The sequence below is a fragment of the Pan paniscus genome, chromosome 12 (assembly GCF_029289425.2).
Source record: "Pan paniscus chromosome 12, NHGRI_mPanPan1-v2.0_pri, whole genome shotgun sequence".
Classification (NCBI taxonomy): domain Eukaryota; kingdom Metazoa; phylum Chordata; class Mammalia; order Primates; family Hominidae; genus Pan; species Pan paniscus.
The window spans coordinates 87,679,385-87,702,238 of NC_073261.2; the positions used below are offsets into that span (position 1 = coordinate 87,679,385).

Consider the following 22,854-nt stretch of genomic DNA (forward strand, 5'->3'; position numbering starts at 1 on the left):
GTGCTGGGATTACAGGCTTGAGCCACTGCGCCCAGCCTGTTTTGTTTTAAAGTATATGACTCTAGAGGGTTATGAATGTAGATTTTTTGTTGTTGTTGTTGTTGTTTTTTGTTTGTTTTCTTTGAAAAGGAGTGTCACTGTGTCGCCCAGGCTGGAGTGCAATGGCATGATCTCAGCTCACTGCAACCTCCGCCTCCTGGGTTCAAGCAATTTTCCTGCCTCAGCCTCCCGAGTAGCTGGGATTACAGGCACTCACCACCACGCTAATTACCACCTGGCTAATTTTTAGTAGAGACGGGGTTTCACCATGCTGATCACGCTGGTCTCGAATTCCTGATCTCAGGTGATCCACCCGCCTTGGTCTCCCAAAGTGCTGGGATTACAGGCATGAGCCACCGCACCTGGCTGACTGTAGGATGTTTAAAGTGAAGCCTGATTAAAAACTTTAGTTCCTAGGCTCAGTAACCCTTCTCCTATAGCGTGAACTGGAAAAATCCGTTTGTTTGAGGACTTGATTATTAGTAGGATTACCAGACAGAACAGCAAAGACATGCTATGCTCCTTAGAAGACAGATGTCTTTACAAATCAGGAGCCATGCTATAGGATGGGCACCAAGGGACTATCCCATGTGGTAAAGAAACTCATCCACTGATTATAGACCAAGAGCAAAACAATTAGTAATTAGAAACGTTTCTGTTAATGCTGCCCTTCTGTCTCTGAAATTCACCTGTGCACCTTCCCATTCAAACTCCAGCTCTTGCTATTACTTCTAGCTCATAAATATTTATACCATCCTTTTTTACAATAAGCATGACTAAGACTGAATTAACTGAAGCATGAAATCTGATTAGTTAACAAGAAAGCCACCAGGCGCGGTGGCTTCACGCCTATAATCCCAGGACTTTTGGAGGCCGAGGCAGGCTGATCACCCGAGGTCAGGAGTTTGAGACCAGCCTGACCAACGTGGAGAAACCCCCTCTCTACTAAAAATACAAAATTAGCTGGGCATGGTGGTGCATGCCTGTAATCCCAGCTATTCGGGAGGCTGGGACAGGAGAATCGCTTGAACCTGGGAGGCGGAGGCTGCGGTGAGCTGAAATCACGCCATTGCACTCCAGCCTGGGCAACAAGAGTGAAACTCCATCTAAAAAAAAAAAAATCCAATTGTCCAGTTTATAACTACTGTTTGCCACTTGGCTAGTTTGAAACCCATATTGGGGTTGCAAAAATGCCCTCCATGTTTATGCTTATAATTTATTTCGCTCCCTCCTTCCCTCTCTCTCTTTCTTTCTACACAGTGTCTTGCTCTGTTGCCCAGGCTGCAGTGCAGTGGCACAATCTCAGCTCATTGCAACCTCCGCCTCCCAGGTTCAAGTGATTCTCATGCCCAGCCTCCCGAGTAGCGGGGATTACACGCGTGAGCCACCACGCCCAGCTAATTTTTGTATTTTTTTGTAGAGATGGGGTTTCACCACGTTGGCCGGAACTGCTGACCTCAATTGATCGACCCGCCTCGGCCTCCCTAAGTGCTGGGATTCTAGGTGTGAGACACTGCACCTGGCCTTAAAATTTCAATTTAACATATTTTAAAGAAGTGCTATGTGTCAGTCACCCTGTTAGGAACTCAGAATACAAAGATAAATAGGGATACATGAGAACAGAGAAATAAAGTTTATTTGAATACTTTTTTTTTTTTTTGAGACAGAGTTTCACTCTGTCGCCGAAGCCGGAGTGTAGTGGTGTGATCCTGGCTCACTGCAACCTCCACCTCCCAGGTTCAAGTTATTTGAATAATTCAATCTGGACCATAATTTAGCCTCCAGAAGGGTCTGAAGAGTATGGATGTCTGTTGAAATTAAAAGAGAGCTAAGGGATTCAACCAAGTCTCTTAATTGTGCTTTTTAAGACTTTCTCAGGCAGGGCTCTGTGGCTCATGACTGTAATCCCAGCACTTTGAGAGGCCGAGCTCAGAAGTTCCAGACCATCCTCGGAAACATAGTAAAACCCTTCCTCTACCAAAAAAAAAAAAAACTTTTTTAATTAACTGGGCATGGTGGGTGTGCCTGTGGTTCCAGCTACTAGAGAGACTGTGGTGGGAGGACTGCTTGAGCCCAGGTGTTCCATACCAGCCCTGGCAACATAGGGAGACCCTGTCTCTAAAAAAAGAAAAATGTAAAAATTAGCCAGGCATGGTGGCACCCGTAGTCCCAACTACTCTGGAGGCAGAGGTGGGAGCCCAGGAGGTAGAGGTTGCAGTGAGCTGAGATCGTGCCACTCCACTCCAACCTAGGTGACTGGGTGAGACCCTGTCTCCAAAAACAAACAAACAAACAAACAAAAAACAAGCACTGTTAAGAACATACAAATGAGAGAGGCTGGGAGAAAATATTTGCAAATCACTTATCTTCTTTTTTGAGAGGCGTGATCTTGGCTCACTGCAACCTCCGCCTCCCAGGTTCAGGCGATTCTCTTGCCTCAGCCTCCCGAGTAGCTGGGACTACAGGTGCACATCACTATTCCCAGCTAATTTTTGTGTTTTTAGTAGAGACGAGGTTTCACCATGTTGGCCAGGATGATCCCAATCTCTTGACCTCGTGATCCGCCTGCCTCGGCCTATCCAAAGTGCTGGGATTACAGGCGTGAGCCACTGCGCCCGGCCAGTAAATACCCTATTTTAAAAATTAGTGCCTTCCTGGAAGAAGTTGCAAAAAAAAAAAAAAAAAAAAGGCAAAATATCTCAATAAACGTTTCAACAAAGAAGATAAACAAATGGTTTAATATGCACATGAAAAGATGCTCAATATCCTTAGTCACCAGGGAAATGCAAAACGAAACCACAAGGAGATACTGCTTCACAACTTAACTAGAATGGCTGTCATCAAAAACAAAGGCCGGGTGTGGTTAGTGCCTCAAGCCTATAATCCCAGCACTTTGGGAGGCTGAGGAGGGAGGATCATTTGAGCCCAGTTCAAAACCAGGCGGGGCAGCACAACCAGACCTCCTCTTTGCCAAAAAAAAAAAAAAAAAAAAAAATAGCCCATTTGGTGGCCTGCACCTGAAGGCGGGATTGCTTGAACCTAGGCAGTCACGGTGGCAGTGACCTATGATTTTGCCATTAAACTCCAACTCCTGTGACAGAGCCAGACTCTTATCAAAAATTAATTAAAAATAAAAAACTCAGCAAAGTCTAAGTAATCACAATTTTATTTAAAAAATATGGGCTGGGTGCAGTGGCTCATGCCTGTAATCCCAGCACTTTGGCAGGCCGAGGCAGTCGGATCACCGGAGGTCAAGAGTTTGAGACCAGCCTGACCAACATGGAGAAACCCCGTCTCTACTAAAAAAAATAGAAAAATTAGCCAGGCATGGTGGCGCATTCCTGTAATCCCAGCTACTTGGGAGCCTGAGGCAGGAGAATCGCTTGAACCCGGGAGGCAGAGGTTGTGGTGAGCCGAGATCGCACCATTACACTCCAGCCTGGGCAACAAGAGCAAAACTCCATCTCAAAAATAAATAAATAAAGACTACAGAAACAAAGAAAAAAGCATATACATTGATTACAATTACCTAAAAATCTTTAAAGGATATTAATATGCAAAAGCGAAAAACATGTATGGGTACTGGAATAATTTTATTTTTGCTTGAAAAAACACTTAATGAGAGCCGGGTGTGGTGGCTCATGCCTGTAACCCCAGAACTTCGGGAGGCCGAGGTGGGTCGATCAGGAGTTTTAGACCACCCTGGCCAACTTGGTGGAACTCCGTCTCTACTAAAAATACAAAAAATTAGCTGGGCGTAGTGGTCCACGCCTATACTCCCAGGTACTCAGGAGGCTGAGGCAGGAGAATCACTTGAACCTGGGAGGCAGAGATTGCAGTGAGCTGAGATCGTGCCACTGCACTCCAGCCTGGGCAACAGAGCAAAACTCCGTCTCAAAAAAAAAAATTGGCTGCATGGGTGGTGTGTGCCTGTAGTCCTAGTTACTCAGGAGGCTTAGGTGGGAGTATTGCTTGAGGCCAGGAGTTTGAGGCTGCAGTGAATTATAATCGCGCCACTGCACTCCAGCCTGGGTGACAGAGCAAGACCTTGACTCTTAAAAAAAAAAAAAAAAAGATTGTGAAATTTTCATCAATTCTCAGCAAATTAAAACAATTGATTGAATGTTTTAAATGTCACTTAAAAAAACTAAGTGCATGGAAAAATCAACTTCAGTATCTTTAGAAGAAAAAAGTGGACTTAGGAAATCAGATGAAAAGGGGATGGTGAGAAATCAGTGCAAACATTGGAAACTTTGCTTCCAAGGAGACAAAAAATACACAGTGGAAGTCGAAACAGACTTTTATTTTAAAAAGTATTCTTGATAATGTGTTCAAAGACTGCCCTGGCTACAGCCCAGGACTGGCAGTAAATACAACCAGCTTTGGGGAGGAATCTCCCTCTGGGGAATGTGGAATCACAGATGCTGACAGCCCAAAGGAGGAACTGGAAACAGGTGAGTGAAACTCCTGGGGAGAATCTTAGCTGAGGAATTAGCTAGGGAAACTCCCTAAGCATGAAGGTTGCTATGGCAGATCAGGATCACTTACCCTTTCAAGCACTCAGGTTTTGTTTGCAGGCAAATTGTTTACACAATCAGAGGACTCAGTTGCCAGGAAACAGTCAATGTCCCCAGCTCATTAGTCTGATGGCAAATAAATCTACCAATATCAAGGCACCGGGCCTGGTACCTGAGCCAAGATCAAGTCCAATTGATGCTGTGGATAATTTCCTACATGGCTTTTTTTTTTTTTTTTTTGAGACAGAGTCTCGTTCTGCTGCCCAGGCTGGAATGTGTACAATCTCGGCTCACTGCAACCTCCACCTCCCAGATTCAAGCGAGTGCCTCAGCCTCCTGAGTAGCTGAGATTATAGGCGCTCGCCACCACACCCAGCTTTTTTTTTTTTTTTTTAGTAGAGACAGGGTTTCACCATGTTGCCCAGATGGTCACGAATCCTGGCCTCAAGTGATCGGCCCGCCTAGGCCTCCCAAAGCGCTGGGATTACAGGCGTGAGCCACCGCGCCCAGCTGGCTTCTTCCTTTTCAAAGGCCTCCCTCATCTTGTCAGTCATTTCCTTGCTGACTTCAGTCTGTTCATATTCCCCTTCTATTTGCTTTCTGAAGACATCCAGGGTTTGAACAGGAGAGTCTTAGCCACTAGGAGAAAGGTGATGTGTGCTAAATTTTGCTTTCAGGATCATGGAACTTTGAAGCCGTGAGGGAGGAACTTTCTGTTCCCCTGAAGTTTCTGAACTGCTTCTGCAAGTGTGGTCTGGGAACGGTAACATCATTATCTGGGAGTCTGTTGGAAATGCAAATTCCTGGGTCCCAACTAGAACTACTGAATCAGAATCTGTTGGGAGGAGGGTCCAGCAATCTGTTTTGAAAAGCCCTGCAGCTGATTCTGATGCTTGCCAACATGCAGGAAGCACTGGACTATACCATCTTGTTATTAGACAACTATGCAGGAAAATAGCTATGTTATCAGACTGTATTCAAAGGCCCTGAAACCTAAATATTTGCTGATTCTGATGCTTGCTAAAGTGCAAGAAGCACTGGGCTATACCATCTTGTTATTAGACAACTATGCAGGAAAATAGCTATGTTATCAGGGCCTGTATTCAAAGGCCCTGAAGCCTAAATATTTGAAAATATTTCTTACAGCTGGACATGGCAGCTCACACCTATATTCCCAGCACTTTGGGAGGCCAAGGTGGAAGGATCACTTGAACCCAGGAGTTGAAGACAAGCCTGGGCAACATATCAAGACCCTCTTTAAAAAAAAAAAAAAAGCCAGGCACGGAGGCTCTCATGCCTATAATCCCAGCACTTTGGGAGGCCACGGCAGGCAGATCATGAGGTCAGGAGTTCAAGACCAGCCTGGTCAACATGGTGAAACCCTGTCTCTACTAAAAATACAAACATTAGCTGGGCATGGTGCTATGTGCCTGGTAATCCCAGCTACTGAGCGGGCTGAGGCAGGAGAATGGCTTGAACTCAGGAGGCAGAGGTTGCAGTGAGCCGAGATTGTGCCACTGCACTCCAGCCTGAGTGACAGAGCAAGACTCTGTCTCAAAAACAAACAAACAAACAAAAAACCCACAAAAAACAGCCGGGCGCGGTGGCTCACACCTGTAATCCCAGAACTTTGGGAGGCCGAGGCGGGCGGATCACCTGAGGTCGGGAGTTTGAGACCAGCCTGACCAACATGGAAAAACCCCGTCTCTACTAAAAAAATACAAAATTAGTGGGGCGTGATGGCGCATGCCTGTAATACCAGCTACTCAGGAGGCTGAGGCAGGAGAATTGCTTGAACCTGGGAGGCAGAGGTTGTGGTAAGCCGAGATTGCACTATTACGCTCCAGCCTGGGGAACAAGAGTGAAACTCCATCTCAAAAACCAAAACAAAAACTCCACAAAAAAACCAGAAAACTGTAATTCAATAGGTAATGCTGTGTTCCAATAATTTTTTTTTTTTTGAGACGGAGTCTCGCTCTGTCACCCAGGCTAGAGTGCAGTGGCGCGATCTCGGCTCACTGCAAGCTCTGCCTCCCGGGTTCATGCCATTCTCCTGCCTCAGCCTCCTGAGTAGCTGGGACTACAGGCACCTGCCACCACGCCCGGCTAATTTTTTTGTATTTTTAGTAGAGAAGGGGTTTCACCGTGTTAGCCAGGATGGTCTCGATCTCCTGACCTCATGATCCACCTGCCTCGGCCTCCCAAAGTGCTGGGATTACAGGCGTGAGCCACCGCGCCCCGCCAAGACAAATCTTTTAACAGACACATACAGTTAGTGAAGAGACTTAACAAGACCATGATCTTACCATAATATTTTATATTGAATCTAACATGTTACATTTTTTTCCAAATGCTTTTCTTGCCTAACAAAAATGGGGGTGTAACCCCATCACAAGAAAAGACCCATACAGGTGAAACCCCGTCTCTACTAAAATACAAAAAATTAGCTGGGAGTGGTGGCGTGCGCCTGTAGTCCCAGCTACTGGAGAGGCTGAGGCAGGGGAATCGGTTGAACCTGGGAGGCGGAGGTTGCACTGAGCTGAGATTGCGCCACTGCACTCAAGCCTGGCAACAGAGCGAGACTCCATCTCAAAAAAAAAGAAAAAAAGAAAAAAGAAGACCCATACAATTCTGATGTCCCGCTCCCCCTCCCCCTCCCTCTCCCTCTCCCCTCTTTCCACGGTCTCCCTCTGATGCCGAGCCGAAGCTGGACTGTACTGCTGCCATCTCGGCTCACTGCAACCTCCCTGCCTGATTCTCCTGCCTCAGCCTGCCGAGTGCCTGCGATTGCAGGCGCGCGCCGCCACGCCTGACTGGTTTTCGTATTTTTTTGGTGGAGACGGGGTTTCGCTGTGTTGGCAGGGCTGGTCTGCAGCTCCTAACCGCGAGTGATCTGCCAGCCTCGGCCTCCCGAGGTGCCGGGATTGCAGACGGAGTCTCCTTCACTCAGAGCTCAATGGTGCCCAGGCTGGAGTGCAGTGGCGTGATCTCGGCTCGCTACAACATCCACCTCCCAGCAGCCTGCCTTGGCCTCCCAAAGTGCCGAGATTGCAGCCTCTGCCCAGCCGCCACCCTGTCTGAGAAGTGAGGAGCGTCTCTGCCTGGGCGCCCATCATCTGGGATGTGAGGAGCCCCTCTGCCTGGCTGCCCAGTCTGGAAAGTGAGGAGCATCTCTGCCCAGCCGCCATCCCATCTAGGAAGTGAGGAGCGTCTCTGCCCGGCCGCCCATCGTCTGCGATGTGGGGAGCGCCTCTGCCCTGTCGCCCCGTCCGGGATGTGAGGAGCGTCTCTGCCCGGCCGCCCCGTCTGAGAAGTGAGGAGACCCTCTGCCTGGCAACCGCCCTGTCTGAGAAGTGAGGAGCCCCTCCGCCCGGCAGCCACCCCATCTGGGAAGTGAGGAGCGCCTCTTCCCGGCCGCCATCCCATCTAGGAAGTGAGGAGCGTCTCTGCCCGGCCGCCCATCGTCTGAGATGTGGGGAGCGCCTCTGCCCTGTCGCCCCGTCCGGGATGTGAGGAGCGTCTCTGCCCGGCCGCCCCGTCTGAGAAGTGAGGAGACCCTCTGCCTGGCAACCGCCCTGTCTGAGAAGTGAGGAGCCCCTCCGCCCGGCAGCCACCCCATCTGGGAAGTGAGGAGCGTCTCCGCCCGGCAGCCACCCCATCCGGGAGGGAGGTGGGGGGGGTCAGCCCCCCGCGCGGCCAGCCACCCCGCCCGGGAGGGAGGTGGGGGGATCAGCCCCCCGCGCGGCCAGCCGCCCCGTCCGGGAGGTGAGGGGCGCCTCTGCCCGGCCGCCCCTACTGGGAAGTGAGGAGCCCCTCTGCCCGGCCACCACCCCGTCTGGGAGGTGTACCCAACAGCTCATTGAGAACGGGCCATGATGACAATGGCAGTTTTGTGGAATAGAAAGGGGGGAAAGGTGGGGAAAAGATTGAGAAATCAGATGGTTGCCGTGTCTGTGTAGAAAGAGGTAGACATGGGAGACTTTTCATTTTGTTCTGTACTAAGAAAAATTATTCTGCCTTGGGATCCTGTTGATCTGTGACCTTACCCCCAACCCTGTGCTCTCTGAAACATGTGCTGTGTCCACTCAGGGTTAAATGGATTAAGGGCGGTGCAAGATGTGCTTTGTTAAACTGAGGCTTGAAGGCAGCATGCTCGTTAAGAGTCATCACCACTCCCTAATCTCAAGTACCCAGGGACACAAACACTGCGGAAGGCCGCAGGGTCCTCTGCCTAGGAAAACCAGAGACCTTTGTTCACTTGTTTATCTGCTGACCTTCCCTCCACTATTGTTCTGTGACCCTGCCAAATCCCCCTCTGCGAGAAACACCCAAGAATGATCAATAAAAAAATAAAAATAAATAAAAAAATAAAAAGAACTAGGAATATTTAGAGACAGATTTTCCCCTCAGGTAAAGGAGGAAAAAAAACACCCTTAAAAACTTGTCCAAACATAAAAGTTGTATCTTGAGTTCTCTAACAGAGGCATTTCAAACGATGCTATACAGACAAATGAATTATATGGTACAGATATTAAAAAGCTGAGTGTATCAAAGCTTGAAAAAAAAAAAAAAATTCTGATGTCCCTGTGCTAATTTTATGCATGGGATGCTATACTTGCCCTAGTTCATTAATTTCCCAAGGAAATTAGCACTTATAACCCACTCCTCTGATTTTACCAAAACAACAAAGAATTATAAACACACACACATACACACACACAGTCATGTACATTTACATTTAAAACATTTTATGAGGGATAAAATATAGTCTTTTTCTATCAGTATGTTCACACTTCCTGGCCTCTCATTGGGAAGCTGTAAGATGTCCTTCAATAAGATCCTGAACACGCGACAGAATAATCTCATTAGAGCTGCTGCAATTTTCTGGACCATATGGTGGGTCTATAGTCAGGACCCCAGCCACACAGAGAGTCCTTGGAGCATCTCCCTGTTCAGTGATGGGGATGTGGTTCTTCTCAAGCCATTTCTTTAGGCTGTTCTTTCTCTCTTCCAGATCCTCTGAGCTGTATGCTTTGCAGTCTCCAGACGTGAACAAATGCATCAGCTTCTCCCTCACTCTATGGTCCCCTTCATTCATAGTTTCAACAGTCTGCACAGCATGTCCCATAATTCCGGTCACAGACATGCTGCCATCTTCAAGGAAGTTCACAAGGACGATACTTTGGAGGAAAAGTAAGTTTAGAGGCATCATCAACCCAAGTAGGTCACTAAAATAATAGATGACACTCTACTCTGTTTGAAATTAATCCTGTCACCAATGAATGCTTCCATTTATTCAACAAACATTCACTAAGGATCCTAAATAGGTAAACTTTTTGCCCAGCCTACAGCCAATCATTGTGGGATACAATTAAAGGATTAAACAAGTTATGAATGCCTTAAATGTGTATTAGAAAAGAAGGCAGGGTAGCCAGGCGCAGTGGCTCACGCCTGTAATCCCAGCACTTTGGGAGGCCGAGGCGGGTGGATCACGAGGTCAGGAGTTCAAGACCAACCTCTGGCCAAGATGGTGAAACCCAATCCCTACTAAAAATACAAATATTAGCTGGGCGTGGTGGCAGTCACCTGTAATCCCAGCTACTTGGGAGGCAGAGGCAGAGAATTGCTTGAACCTGGGAGGCAGAGGTTGCAGTGAGCCGAGATCGTGCCACTGCACTCCAGCCTGAGCAAGACTCTGTCGCGGAAAAAAAAAAAAAGAAGAAGGCAGGGTAGACTTAACTTTTAGAGTTAAAAAAACAATAACTAGGCCGGGCATGGTGGCTCAGGCCTGTAATCCCAGCACTTTGGGAGGACAAGGCGGGCAAATCACTTGAGGTAAGGAGTTCAAGGCCAGCCTGGCCAACATGGTGAAACCCCATCTCTACTAAAAATACAAAAATTAGCCGGGTGTGGTAGCACATGTCTGTAATCCCAGCTACTTAGGAGGCTGAGGCAGGAGAATCACTTGAATCCGGGAGGCAGAGGTTGCAGTGAGCCGAGATCGAGCCATTGAACTCCAGCCTGGGCAACAGAGCAAGGCTCCATCTCAAAAAAAAAAGGTCAGGTGAGGTGGCTCACGCCTATAACCCCAACACTTTGGGAGGTCAGGTGGGTGGATCGCAAGGTCAGGAAATGGAGACCGTCCTGGCTAACGTGGTGAAACCCCATCTCTACTAAAAATACACGCCTGTAATCCCAGCTACTTAGGAGCCTGAGGCAGGAGAATCACTTGAACTGGGAAGGTGGAGGTTGCCGTGAACTGAGATCACGCCACTGCACTCCAGCCTGGGCAACACAGCGAGACTCCATCTCAAAAAAAAAAGTTTTTGTGGTTACATTTATTTAAAGTCCTTATCTTTTTCTTTTTTTCTTTTTTTGAGACGGAGTCTTGCTCTGTCGTCCAGGCTAGAGTGCAGTGGCGCGATCTCAGCTCACGGCAAGCTCTGCCTCCCAGCTTCACGCCATTCTCCTGCCCCAGCCTCCTGAGTAGCTGGGACTACAGGTGCCTGCTACCACGCCCGGCTAATTTTTTTTGTATTTTCAGTAGAGACGGGGTTTCACCGTGTTAGCCAGGATGGTCTCGATCTCCTGACCTCGTGATCCACCCGCCTCGGCCTCCCAAAGTGCTCAGATTACAGGCGTGAGCCACCATGCCCGGCCTTAAAGTCCTTTTCTTTTAAGAGATATAGTGAAGTATTTATAAACAAAATTATAGGCTGGGGACGGTGGCTCAAGCCTATGATCCTAGGACTTTGGGAGGCCAAGGTGGGCAGATCACCTGAGGTCAGGAGTTTGAGACCAGCCTGGCCAACATAGCGAAAGCCCGTCTCTACTAAAAATACAAAAAATTAGTGGGGCATGTTGGCACATGTGTGTAACCCCAGCTACTGGGGAGGCTGAGGCATGAGAATCACTTGAACCTGGGAGGCAGAAGTTGCAGTGAGCCAAGATTGTAACTGCACCACTCCAGCCTGGGCAACAGAGTGAGACTTCATCCCCCCCCACAAAAAAAAAAAAAAAAAAAAAATATATATATATATAGTAGGAATAATTTCTATGCCCAATTTCTATGAAGTTGCCTGGTCTGATAAGGTAATCCATAGTCAGAACAGCATTTAGATTCAAAGGCAGTTAAGTGCTCATATGTAGGCCGGGTACAGTGACTCAGCCTGTAATGCCAGCACTCTGTGACGCTAAGGCGGGCAGATCCTTGGAGCTCAGGAGTTTGAGACTAACCTGGGCAACATGGCGAAGCCCCGTCTCCACAAAAAATACAAAAATTAGCCAGACGTGGTGGCAAATGCCTGTAGTCCCAGCTACTCGGGAGGCTAAGGCAGGAGAATTGCTTGAACCTGCGAGGTGGAGGTTACAAAGAGCCGAGATCTCGCCACTGCATTCCAGCCTGGGTGACAGTAGAACCCTGTCTCAAACAAAAAATTCTTATATGAAAATATTAATAATTAGCTTTTCATTTATCTGCTTTCTTAGTTTGTCTATAACGTACAGGCAGCACAAAGGGGTGTCAAGATTTCAGGCAAGTAGGATGCATACTCACTTGGCAGAGACTGGGTCTGTAGTTAAAACCCATCCTTTATACTCATTCTTCTCACTGGCTGTCACTCGGACCTCTTTGTAAATGTAATCTTGCCATTCTAAGGGGCCTTTCTTCATCCATTCACTCATGATTGCCACCTGGCTAGATCTGAAACAACCACCAGTGCTGGTTAATATATGTTCCACGTAAGCAAATGTCTTATCCCTAATCTCCATCCTATCCTAGAGACAGAGAACATCTGTGATTTGCCTCAAGTTCGTAATAAGTTACTTAATACAATTAAGTATTAATGCATGTACTGATAGGAACTGATACTATAGTTGGGGAAAAGAACACGTGTAAAGGCTGCTTGAGAATTTTTATCAGGAAAAGGAAAATAGTTAATATGTACAATTCGGCCTAAAGCAGAGGGGTCACCGATTTGCCGCGGGTGCAGTCTGAGGAAATTCATCTGGCACAGGTCTATTCCGATCCACAACCACATTCCAAATCGCTTTCACTCTGGCCTGCAGATGATGCTCAAATCCTTCAACTCTGCTTTTCCTTCCATCGATCAAAGGAGTTCACCCCACTCCTCAACTGAACCAGAGAACTCTCCTGATATCCACCCACGCGCTCTCTGGCTCTGTGTCTCCGCTGGATCCCGCCATCGAGAGGCTCCCCCGATTTATGACAACTGCCCCTTAAAATTTGTTTGAAGGATGCACAAACGAGGGGGCAGCGGCTACAGCTCTAGAGCTTAGATTTCTGGTCCTGTCCTGCAGCCACACGATACCTAACACTGTACTCAAAACCAAATGGTACTTAACGTTTAACCCTGACAAACGAGAAAAATACCAGTTAAAAAACTCCTCGCAACTCTGGGTACTCAGCAACCATGCTTTGAGGAAGGATCGTTGAGCGGAGGCCGCCTGAGACCAGCAGGCTTTGCGCCGATCGTCACTTCCTTCCCCCAGAATCCTCTGTTTTGTAGTCCTACTTGGAGGTCTGAGAGTCGCGGGACCTCGAGAGCAGGGTGCGGACAGGGTCTAAGATTGTTCTGTAATAATAATAATAATAATGAACCTCCATGTCATCTAAGGCTATCCCTCTCCATTGCCACGACGGACAGTTCAAATAATCTTTTTTTCTTTAAAGAGGAAAAAGCGGCCGGGCGCGGTGGCTCACGCCTGTAATCCCAGCACTTTGGGATACCGAGGCGGGTGGATCAGGAGTTCGACACTGGTCAGGAGTTCGAGACCAGCCTGGCCAACATGGTGAAACCCCGTCTCTACTAAAAATACCAAAAATTAGCCGGGCCTAGTGGCGGGCGCCTGTAATCCCAGCTACTCAGGAGGCTGAGACAGGAGAATCGCTTGAACCCGGGAGGCGGAGGTTGCAGTGTGCTGAGATCGCACCATTGCACTCCAGCCTAGGCAACAAGAGCGAAACTCCGTCTCAAAAAAATTAAAAATAAAAATAAATAAAGAGGAAAAAGCTCGTGCCTGGTCCTCAATGATAGTAGACTTGGAAATGCACTTTCGCCTTAGAATCAAAGCACATGAACCCTCAGAGTAAATCCTAAAGCTCTAGGAATGTGAGGTGAACGTGCCGTGGAGAAGAGCGATAGGGTTGCTACAGGAAAGGGGTCCTGATCCAGACCCCAGGAGAGAGTTGTTGGATCTCGCGCAAGAAAGAATTCAGAGCGAGTCCGCAGTGCAAAGCAAAAGCAAGTTTAGTAAGAAAGTAAAGTGGTGAAAGAACAGCTGCTCCATAGACAGAGTAGGATGTTCCCGAAAGTAAGAGGAAAGTGTCCACCCTAGATACAATAGTCCTATGTATGAGGAGATGCGCTCTGCTACAACGGTTTATGATAAAGCATTAATTTTCTTAATTACTATATTTTTCAAGCATCAATACTATTATCTTTAAAGCAAAATTAGGAATGCCTTTGTTCTCCAGGTATTGGGATATCTGGACATTCCCAAGTCTGGGTCTGTTTAGTAAACTTTTTTTTTTTTTTTTTTTTTTTTTGAGACAGAGTCTCACACTGTCACCCAGGTGGAGTGCAATGGTGCGATCGAGGCTCACTGGAACCTCCATCTCCCGGCTTCAAGCGATTCTCGTGCCTCAGCCTCCCTAGTGGCTAGGATTACAGGCATGCACCACCACATCTGGCTAATTTTTGTATTTTTAGTAGAGACGGGTTTTTGCAATGTTGGCCAGACTGGTCTCAAACTCCTGACCTCAAGTGATCCGCCCGCCTCGGCTTCCCAAAATGCTGGGATTACAGGTGTGAGCCACCGCGCCCGGCGGTAAACGTTATTAATTTCTTCCCTTAACCGTAAACATCTAGAGGCTGGGAATGCCTAACTTTCTGAGAATGCAGACCAGCAAGTCCCAGCCTCATTTTCCTAGCCCTCACTCAAAACGGAGTCACTCTGGTTCCAACGCCTCTGACACGGCCAAGGTATTTCTCGTTTGCTTGGCTTGTATAGGCAATTAAAATGCCTGCTCCTTTGGGATGTGCCCTCAGTACAATCTTGAGAAAGGTGCAGAAGCTGGAAAGAAATGAACCAAACCGGATTGAGTTTTATGTAGCAGATCATTCTCTATAAACCCCTCCAGTGGAAAAGTGCAAAAGACTTGCTTCTGCTACGGATTTCTGGTCACGCACTTAACTGGCTTCTGGCATGATCCAGAATCTTTTTTAGGACTGAAAAATGGTACAAGGTGGTAAACGCTGAATTCCTGGAAATGTAAAAACCAAGGGAGATTTATAAAAACCAAATGAAAACACTATTAAACAAAGGTGAAGAAAACATCAAAAATTTATCAGCTTTTCCCTTACTCCTTGAGATTTAGGTTCCATATAATCTTCAAAGTATATTTTCTTATTGTCATCATTTGAATCTTTCCCATAGCCTTTATTCATTGCATGATTGGCTGATTATATTAATGTAGTTTTAGTGGATTCTTAGATTTTGCTGGTTAAAGCCCTCTGTAAATCTACAAAGAGCTCATATAAGTGCCAATTGTTATCACAGTGTGAAGGAAAACACTTGAACTCGTAAAAATTCAGTCCAAAAGAGTTATAACCAACATGTGACAAACTGTTCATTTTCTTTTCTTTTTTTTTTTAGCGAGACGGAGTCTCGCTCTATCACCAGGCTGGAGTGCAATGGCACGATCTCAGCTCACTGCAACTTCCGCCTCCTGGGTTCAAGTGATTCTCCTGCCTCAGCGTCCTGACTAGCTGGGACTACAGGCGCCTGTCACCATGCCCAGCTAATTTTTGTGTTTTTTTAGTACAGAAGGGGTTTCACCATGTTGGCTGGGATGGTCTCGATCTCTTGACCTTGTGATCTGCCTGCCTCGGCATCCCAAAATGCTGGGATTACAGGCGTGAGCCACCGTGCCCCGCCAACAAACTGTACATTTTCATTTTAAGCTATACTCTATACTCCAGAACGAAAGACTTTGGCCTTTGTGCGTGTGTGTGTGTGTGTATTCTACAAGTAGAAACTAGTGTCAAGGTAAACTTCAGTTACTCCCCATCCTTTTTTTGTTTTGTTTTTGGTTTTGGTTTTGAGACAGGGTCTCATTCTTTCTTCCAGGGTGAAGTGCAGTGCAAGGATCATGATTCACTGCAGACTGGATTTCCTGGGTTCAAGCGATCCTCCTGTCCCAGCTTCCAGAGTAACAGGGACTACAGGCATGTGCCACCATGCCCTCCCTGCTAATGTTTTTCTGTTTGTTTGTTTGTTTTAATTTTTGGTAGAGACAAGGTCTTGCCATGTTGCCGAGGATGGTCTCTTAACTCCTGAGCTCAAGCGAGCTCAAGCGATCCTCCTGCCTCGGCCTCGCAAACTGCTGGGATTACAGGCATGAGTCACCCTACCTGGCCAGTTACCCTTTTTAAGGTGATGAGACTGGGGCAATTTCCCTACCTTTTTGCCCCTTTAGCCTCCTAAGTAAAATTCTCGGGAACTGCTGATGCAAATCACTGACTTCTAAGAGACTGTTGCCCAGCCCACTTCCTAATACGAGTTCTCAGAATGGCCCTCTCCTGTAGCTGGTTGTCACTAAGTTCAAATGGTGCCACCTCCTTTCCTAGGTCAGCCCTTACCCTTGGTCCCCCTAGAGCCTCTCTCACTCCAGTTGGTGTCCCTCTCCTCACATTCTCTTCTTTTCTACTTCTCCTCTATCTCCTTCCAAAGGTTTGCCTGCCTCACCCTCAAACCCACAAACACACACATACCTTTCTCTGCCAAATCCAAAATGATTTATTTTATTTTATTTATTTATTATTGTTATTATTTTACACAGTCTTACTCTGTCATGCAGGCTGGAGTGTAGTGGCGCCACTTGGCTCATTGCAGCCTTGATCTCCCAGGATCAAGCAATCCTCCTACCTTGGCCTCCCAAGTAGTTGGGACTACAGGAACGCTCCACCATGCCTGGGTAATTTTTTGTAGAGACAGGGTCTCACTGTGTTGCTACACTGGTCTTGAACTCCTGGGCTCAAACAATCTGCCAGCCTTGGCCTCTCAAAGTACTAGGATTACAGGGGTGAGACACAGTACCCAGCCACTTCTTTAACAAACTTCTGTTTGTTAGAACTTGTGCCAGGCACTATTCTAATTACTTTCAAACATTCACTCATTTGGTGAATGAGTAAATAGGCTATAGACAATGGAGAAATTTTGATATATGGAGTGGCATGATTCAATTAGTATATTAGAAAGGATTAGAATCAGTAAATAAGCTACAGAGAATGGGGACATTTTGATTTATGGGATGATGATATGATTAAATTAGCATATTAGAAAGGATGCTGAGAAATTGGATATGGGGAAAATAGTGAAGTATAGAGTAGCTACACCGTGAGACATTATGTAAAATATACTTTCCTGCTTAGACCAATAGTATTACGAAAAAGACTCCAGAACAACCATCTCTCTAACAGAAAATCCAGGCCGGGCACGGTGGCTCACGCCTGTAATCCCAAGACTTTGGGAGGCCAAGGTGGGAGGATTACAAGGTCAGGAGTTCAAGACCAGCCTGATCAATATGATGAAACCCCATCTCTACTAAAAATACAAAAATTACCCAGGCATGGTGACTTGAGCCTGTAATCCCAGCTACTCGGGAGGCTGATGCAGGAGAATCACTTGAACCCAGGTGGTGGAGGTTGCAGTGAGCTGAGATCGCACTACTGTACTCCAGTCTGGGCGACAGAGAAAGATTCCATCTCAAAAAAAAAAAAAAAAGAAAGAAAGAAAAAGAAAGAAAGAAAGAGAAAGAAAGAAAGAGAAAGAAAGAAGAAAATCCAATTTTAGGCTGGGAGAGGTGGCTTATGACTACAATCCCAGCACTTTGGGAGGCCGAGGCCAGTGGATCGCTTGAGGTCAGGAGTTGGAGACCAGCCTGGCCAACATGGTGGAACCCCATCTCTACTAAAAATACAAAAAATTAGCCGGATGTGGTGGTGCGCACCTGTAGTCCCAGCTGCTCAGGAGGCCAAGGAACCAAGAATCGCTTGAACCTGGGAGGCAGAGGTTGCAGTAAGCTGAGACTGCACCACTGCACTCCAGCCTGGGCGACAGGGCAAGACATTGGAAAAAAAAGAAAGAACGAAGGGAGGGAGGGAGGAAGGAAGGAAGGAAGGAAGGAAGGAAGGATCCAATTTTAGAGAGGGTGTCTCCAAATTGATTGCTGTAATCTGCCCTGCCCAGAGGGAAGGTTTTACAGCCTCAGAGAGGGAGGATTGGTTTCCCTAGCAGTAAAGTGAAGGTAAGATAGTTTTCCAAGCATGAAAATGCTTTGGTTGGGTGTGGTGGCTCACTCCTGTAATCCCAGCACTTTGAGAGACTGAGGCGGGAGGATTGCTTGAGATCAGGAGTTCGAGACCAGCCTGGCCAACATGGCGAAACCCCATTTCTACTAAAAATACAAAAATGAGCCAGGTGTGATGGTGCGCATCTGTGGTCCCAGCTACTTGGGTGGCTGAGGCAGGAGAATCACTTGAACCCAGGAGGGGTAGGGTGCAAGGAGCCAAGATCACGCCACTGCACTCCAGCCTGGGTGACAGAGCGAGACTCCATCTCAAAAAAAAAAGAAAAAAAAATCATCTGTTCAATGGAAATGTTAAGAAAAAAAGAGAAAGAAGGAAAAAGTGCTTCAATAGCACTATATCTGTGTTTATGTACAGGAAAGTGACAGTGAGGTACCTTCTCCAAGCTCTAATAAACTGGCACTAAAAATTAAACTGAATGGACGTGAGCACTTCACTGGGTGCAGTGGCTCACACCCGTGATCCCAACACTTTGTCAAGACCCTGTCTAAAAGAAAAAACACAGCATACACCAAATTTTGTTAGAAAAGAGATTAAGGGCCGGGCGCGGTGGCCCAGACTGTAATCCCACCACTTTGAGAGGCTGAGGCAGGTGGATCATCTAAGGTCAAGAGTTGGGGCATGGTGGTGGGCACCTGTAATCCCAGGTACTCGGGAGACTGAGGCAGGAGAATTGCTTGAACCCGGGAGGCGGAGGTTGCAGTGAGCCAAGATCGCGCCACTGCACTCCAGCCTGGCAACAGAGCGAGATTCCATCTCAAAAAAAAAAAAAAAAAAAAAAGAAAACAGCTCTCTCTCTAATGACAGAGAGAGGATTTCCAAGAGGAAAAGGCCCTCAAGAGCCCTTTGGAATTTTGAAACTTTGAGCTTTGAGAAGTTTCCTACATTGCAGGAAGTGGAAACTTAAATTCATCTTTGCAGAAGGTCTTTGCTTTGTTGTGAGAAAAGACCTTTTAGTTATAGAACTAAAGCAAGTCCTCATCTAACTCTAATGTTGAAACCGCCCCTATAAACTTTATAAGATTAATTGGGGAAGAAATGAGGGGAAGAAACAAAAGTAAACCAAGTTTGCAGCACATTCAGCATTAATCCTGAGGTCAGCTTGCTCCCTGACCTGTTTCCTCATAGTTGTTTGGTGCCTATTATCCTAGGATCATGTAGACCCCGTTAGAAGATTTTAGTTCCCCTTAACTGCTCTAGAGATAACTTGAACATTGCTAAAGGGTTTCCCTTTGAGACATGCCTTTAGATCCCACATACTGGTAAAACTCCTATGCCAGCTGATCTGCAGGACCTCGCTGATGCCAGCTGGTCTGAGGGACCTCACAAAAAGCTGATTCACCAAAGAATGCAGTTTCCACATCCTGATGATTTCATCCCCTTTGCCCCAACCAGTTGATAACCCCAAATTTCTGGCCCCTTGCCCTACATGATAGCCTTTAAAACCCAAGCCCAAGGCTGGGCATGGTGGCTCACGCCTGTAATCCCAGCACTCTGGGAGGCTGAGACAGGTGGATCACTTGAGGTCAGGAGTTCGAGACCAGCCTGGCCAGCATGGTAAAACCCTGTCTCTACTAAAAATACAAAAAATTAGCCAGGCGTGGTGTGGGACGCCTGTAATTCCAGCTACTCGGGAGGCAGAGGCAGGAGAATCTCTTGAACCTGGGAGGCAGAGGTTGCAGTGAGCCGAGATCGTGCCATTGCACTCCAGCCTGGGCAACAAAAGCAAAACTCAGTTTCAAAAAAAAAAAAAAAAAAACAAGGCCGGGCGTGGTGGCTCACGCCTGTAATCCCAGCACTTTGGGAGGCCGAGGCGGGCGGATCACGAGGTCAGGAGATCGAGATCATCCTGGCTAACGCGGTGAAACCCCGTCTTTACTAAAAATACAAAAAAAAATTAGCCGGGCGCGGTGGCGGGCGCCTGTAGTCCCAGCTACTCGGGAGGCTGAGGCAGGAGAATGGAGTGAACCCGGGAGGCGGAGCTTGCAGTGAGCCGAGATCGCACCACTGCACTCCAGCCCGGGCAACAGAGCGAGACTCCGTCTCAAAAAAAAAAAAAACAAAAAAAAACCCAAGCTCGGAACTCCTTGGATAGATGGGTTTGAAAATCTCCTCCCGTCTCCTCATCTCCTCACTTGGCACCCTGCCATCATTAAACTCTCTGCCACATCCCTGATGTCTCAGTGTAATGGATCTGTTACTGTGCAGTGGGCATACAAACCTATTGGTCCTGTAACAGTGTATTGGGAGAAAACAGTGATATTGCAATTAATCTGAAAGCATGTGCTCTAGAGTTAGACTGAACAGCCAAATGAGCTGGTGCATTCATAGTTGTATATAGTTCAGTCATGTTATAATTTGGTTTTAAAGTACCTGTCTAAATGCTGTAGCTCAGTGTTACCTAGATTCCAAATGGATATTTATTAAAATGAAATTACATTCCCCCACCACCACCACCAAAAAAAGTATTGTACATTATAGTGGTTTAAAATTAGAAAACTTTCTTTTTTGAGAGACTGGGTCTCACACTGTCACCCAGGCTGGAGTGCAATGGTATAATCACAGCTCACTTGCAGCCTCAAACTCCTGGGCTCAACTGTTCTTCCCACCTCAGCCACTCAAGTAGCTGGGACCACAGGCGTGCACCACTACGTCCAGTAGAAAACTTTAAAATCAGATTAAGAACTAGAAATCAAGATAACTGTAATTGATTAATTCCAGCTCCCAAAAGCAGCCTCCCAAAGTGTTAGGATTACAGGCATGAGCCACCATGCCCGGCCTAAAATAAACCTTTTTAAGGCTCATAGTAAGTACTTAAATATCTGTTGATTGAAGTGAGATTTCATTTGCTAGGAGAGAGTTCAGTTCAAGTTTTTCTAAAAAGTCCCTGAGAAAAGAATGCACTATTTAGGGTAGACTATGTCTTAATGCACACAGCCTGATTGGATAGACAGGCACTGGCTATAGGCTTCCAAGTTTCCATCTTTTAAGCCAGTGAAAGAAAAAAATCCAAGCTTTTTAGTTTGGCTTCAGCACTATCAGTAAACTCCCTAGAGCCTTTCTGCAGCGGAAGATGGGGTGGGCCCACTTTCACTGCAGGGACCAGAGTCATGATGGCTTTGATCTGTGACACTAGAAAACCTAGTTTGACTAAAAAGTTTATAAATCTGTCGATATAAATCTGCCCACTGCTCCAGTTGCTCCCATCAGCAGAGCACTCAACAGTTGATCATCCACCCTCAAAAGGAAGGTCAACTATTGCTGGCGATTCTGATCAACGCATTGCCCGAAGTCTAAGATCTGTGTCACTGAATTTCAGCCTTTAGAAAGTGGGGCTCTTGGCCGGCCACACTGGCTCACACCTGTAATCCCAGCAATTTGGGGGCCAAGGCAGGCAGATCACTTGAGCTCAGGAGTTCAAGACCAGCCTGGGCAACATGGTGAAACCCCATCCCCTCAAAAAATACAAAATTTTGTCTGGGTGTGGAGGCACATGCCTGTAGTCCCAGCTACTCTTGAGGCTGAGGTGGGAGGATTGCTTGAGCCCAGGAGGCAGAGGTCGCAGTGAGCCATGATGGTGCCACTGCACTCCAGCCTGGGCGAGAGCCAGACTCTGTCTCCAAAAAAAAAAAAAAAAAAAAAAAAAGAAAAGAAAAGAAAAAAAAAGTAAGTGGGGCTCTTATGCTGAATCTCATCAAACAGCTTCTCAGCACAAATCTTCACCCCTGTCAAGGCAGGAATGTGATAGTAATAAAATGCAGGGGTAGCAGCAGCTGCCTCCATTAGAAAATTAACCAGAGCATCTTTGTTTCATGGTTTGAGAAGAAAGGGGCAGTGACAGCAATGCTATTGGCTTCTATTTCTTTGGCATGTTGGGCCAGTTCTCATGATTCTTTCAAGCTCAGTACTCCTATATGAATCACTACCTGATCCAACGTTTACCAGTTTATTATAAACAATATTAAAAAGGATACATATGAAGAAATGTATATGGGGGGCCAGGCCCAGTGGCTGACACCTGTAATCCCAGCACTTTGGGAGGCCAAGGTGGGTGGATCACCTGAGGTCAGGGGTTCAAGACCAGCCTGGCCAACATGGTGAAACCCCATCTCTACAGAAAATACAAAAATGAGCCGGGCGCGGTAGTGTGCGCCTGTAGTCCCAACTACTTGAGAGATTGAAGCAAGAGAATGACTTGAACCTGAGAGGTGGAGGTTGCAGTGAACCAAGATCATGCCATTGTACTCCAGCCTAGGCGATAAGAGTGAAAGTCTGTCTCAAAAAAAAAAAAAAAGAAAAGAAAAAAATGCATATGGGGGATGGGATGTGGAGTGTCTGTGCCCTCCCTGGGTGCACCACCCTCCAGGAATCTCTGTGTGTTCAGCTATCTGGAAACTCCGCCTAGTACCCTTTTAATTTTATTGTGTTTTTCATTTTTTGAGACGGAGTCTTGCTTTGTTGCCAGGCTGGAATGCAGTGGCGCCATCTCAGCTTATTGCAAACTTCGCCTCCCAGGTTCAAGCGATTCTCCTGCCTCAGCCTCCCGAGTAGCTGGGATCACAGGCGCCCGGCACCACAGCCGGCTAATTTTTTGTATTTTTAGTAGAGACGGAGTTTTCCCATGTTGGCCAAGCTCTTCTCGAAGTCCTGACCTCAAGTGATCCACCTGCCTCGGCCTCCCAAAGTGCTGGGATTACAGATGTGAGCCACTGCGCCCGACCTACTACCCTTTTTAACTGTGTCCCTTGATACCACTTGGTAGCTTATTATTATTGACAGATATGTTTTGGCAGCTGCTGAATGTAGCTTGGTTCACTTAACCATTTCCCACAGCCTTCTTATGAGGCTTCAAAACTGAAAATCTTCAGTTTCGCTTGCAGGTAGGACTGGCCATATGAAAACCTCTA

At 46.9% G+C, this 22,854-nt stretch overlaps 1 protein-coding gene and 1 pseudogene across 2 annotated transcripts; both read right to left on the reverse strand.

Moving 5' to 3' along the window:
- Positions 1–9,283: 9,283 nt before the first annotated feature.
- Positions 9,284–13,052, reverse strand: GEMIN6 (gem nuclear organelle associated protein 6). Of its 2 annotated transcripts, none has more exons than XM_003817637.5 (3): positions 12,949–13,052; positions 12,112–12,258; positions 9,284–9,736 (listed from the first exon to the last, which is right to left on the reverse strand). In XM_003817637.5, the coding sequence occupies exons 2-3, from the start codon at positions 12,237–12,239 to the stop codon at positions 9,361–9,363; spliced, it is 504 nt and encodes a 167-aa protein (XP_003817685.1). In that variant the 5' UTR covers positions 12,240–12,258; positions 12,949–13,052; the 3' UTR covers positions 9,284–9,360. The 2 variants fall into 2 exon arrangements, with proteins under 2 accessions (XP_003817685.1, XP_008969133.1); XM_008970885.5 differs by having other exon boundaries at positions 12,503–13,042.
- Positions 13,053–20,871: 7,819 nt separating this feature from the next.
- LOC100987908 (N-acetylneuraminate lyase-like) lies at positions 20,872–21,882 on the reverse strand (annotated as a pseudogene).
- Between the last annotated feature and the right edge of the window lie 972 nt (positions 21,883–22,854).

Bases quoted from the DNA above. Each gene is read 5' to 3' on its own strand.
- GEMIN6 (XM_003817637.5), bottom strand. From the start codon at position 12,239: ATGAGTGAATGGATGAAGAAAGGCCCCTTAGAATGGCAAGATTACATT. The intron at 9,737-12,111 runs GTGAGTATGCAT...TTTCCTCCAAAG, and splicing joins ACAGACCCAGTCTCTGCCAA to TATCGTCCTTGTGAACTTCC.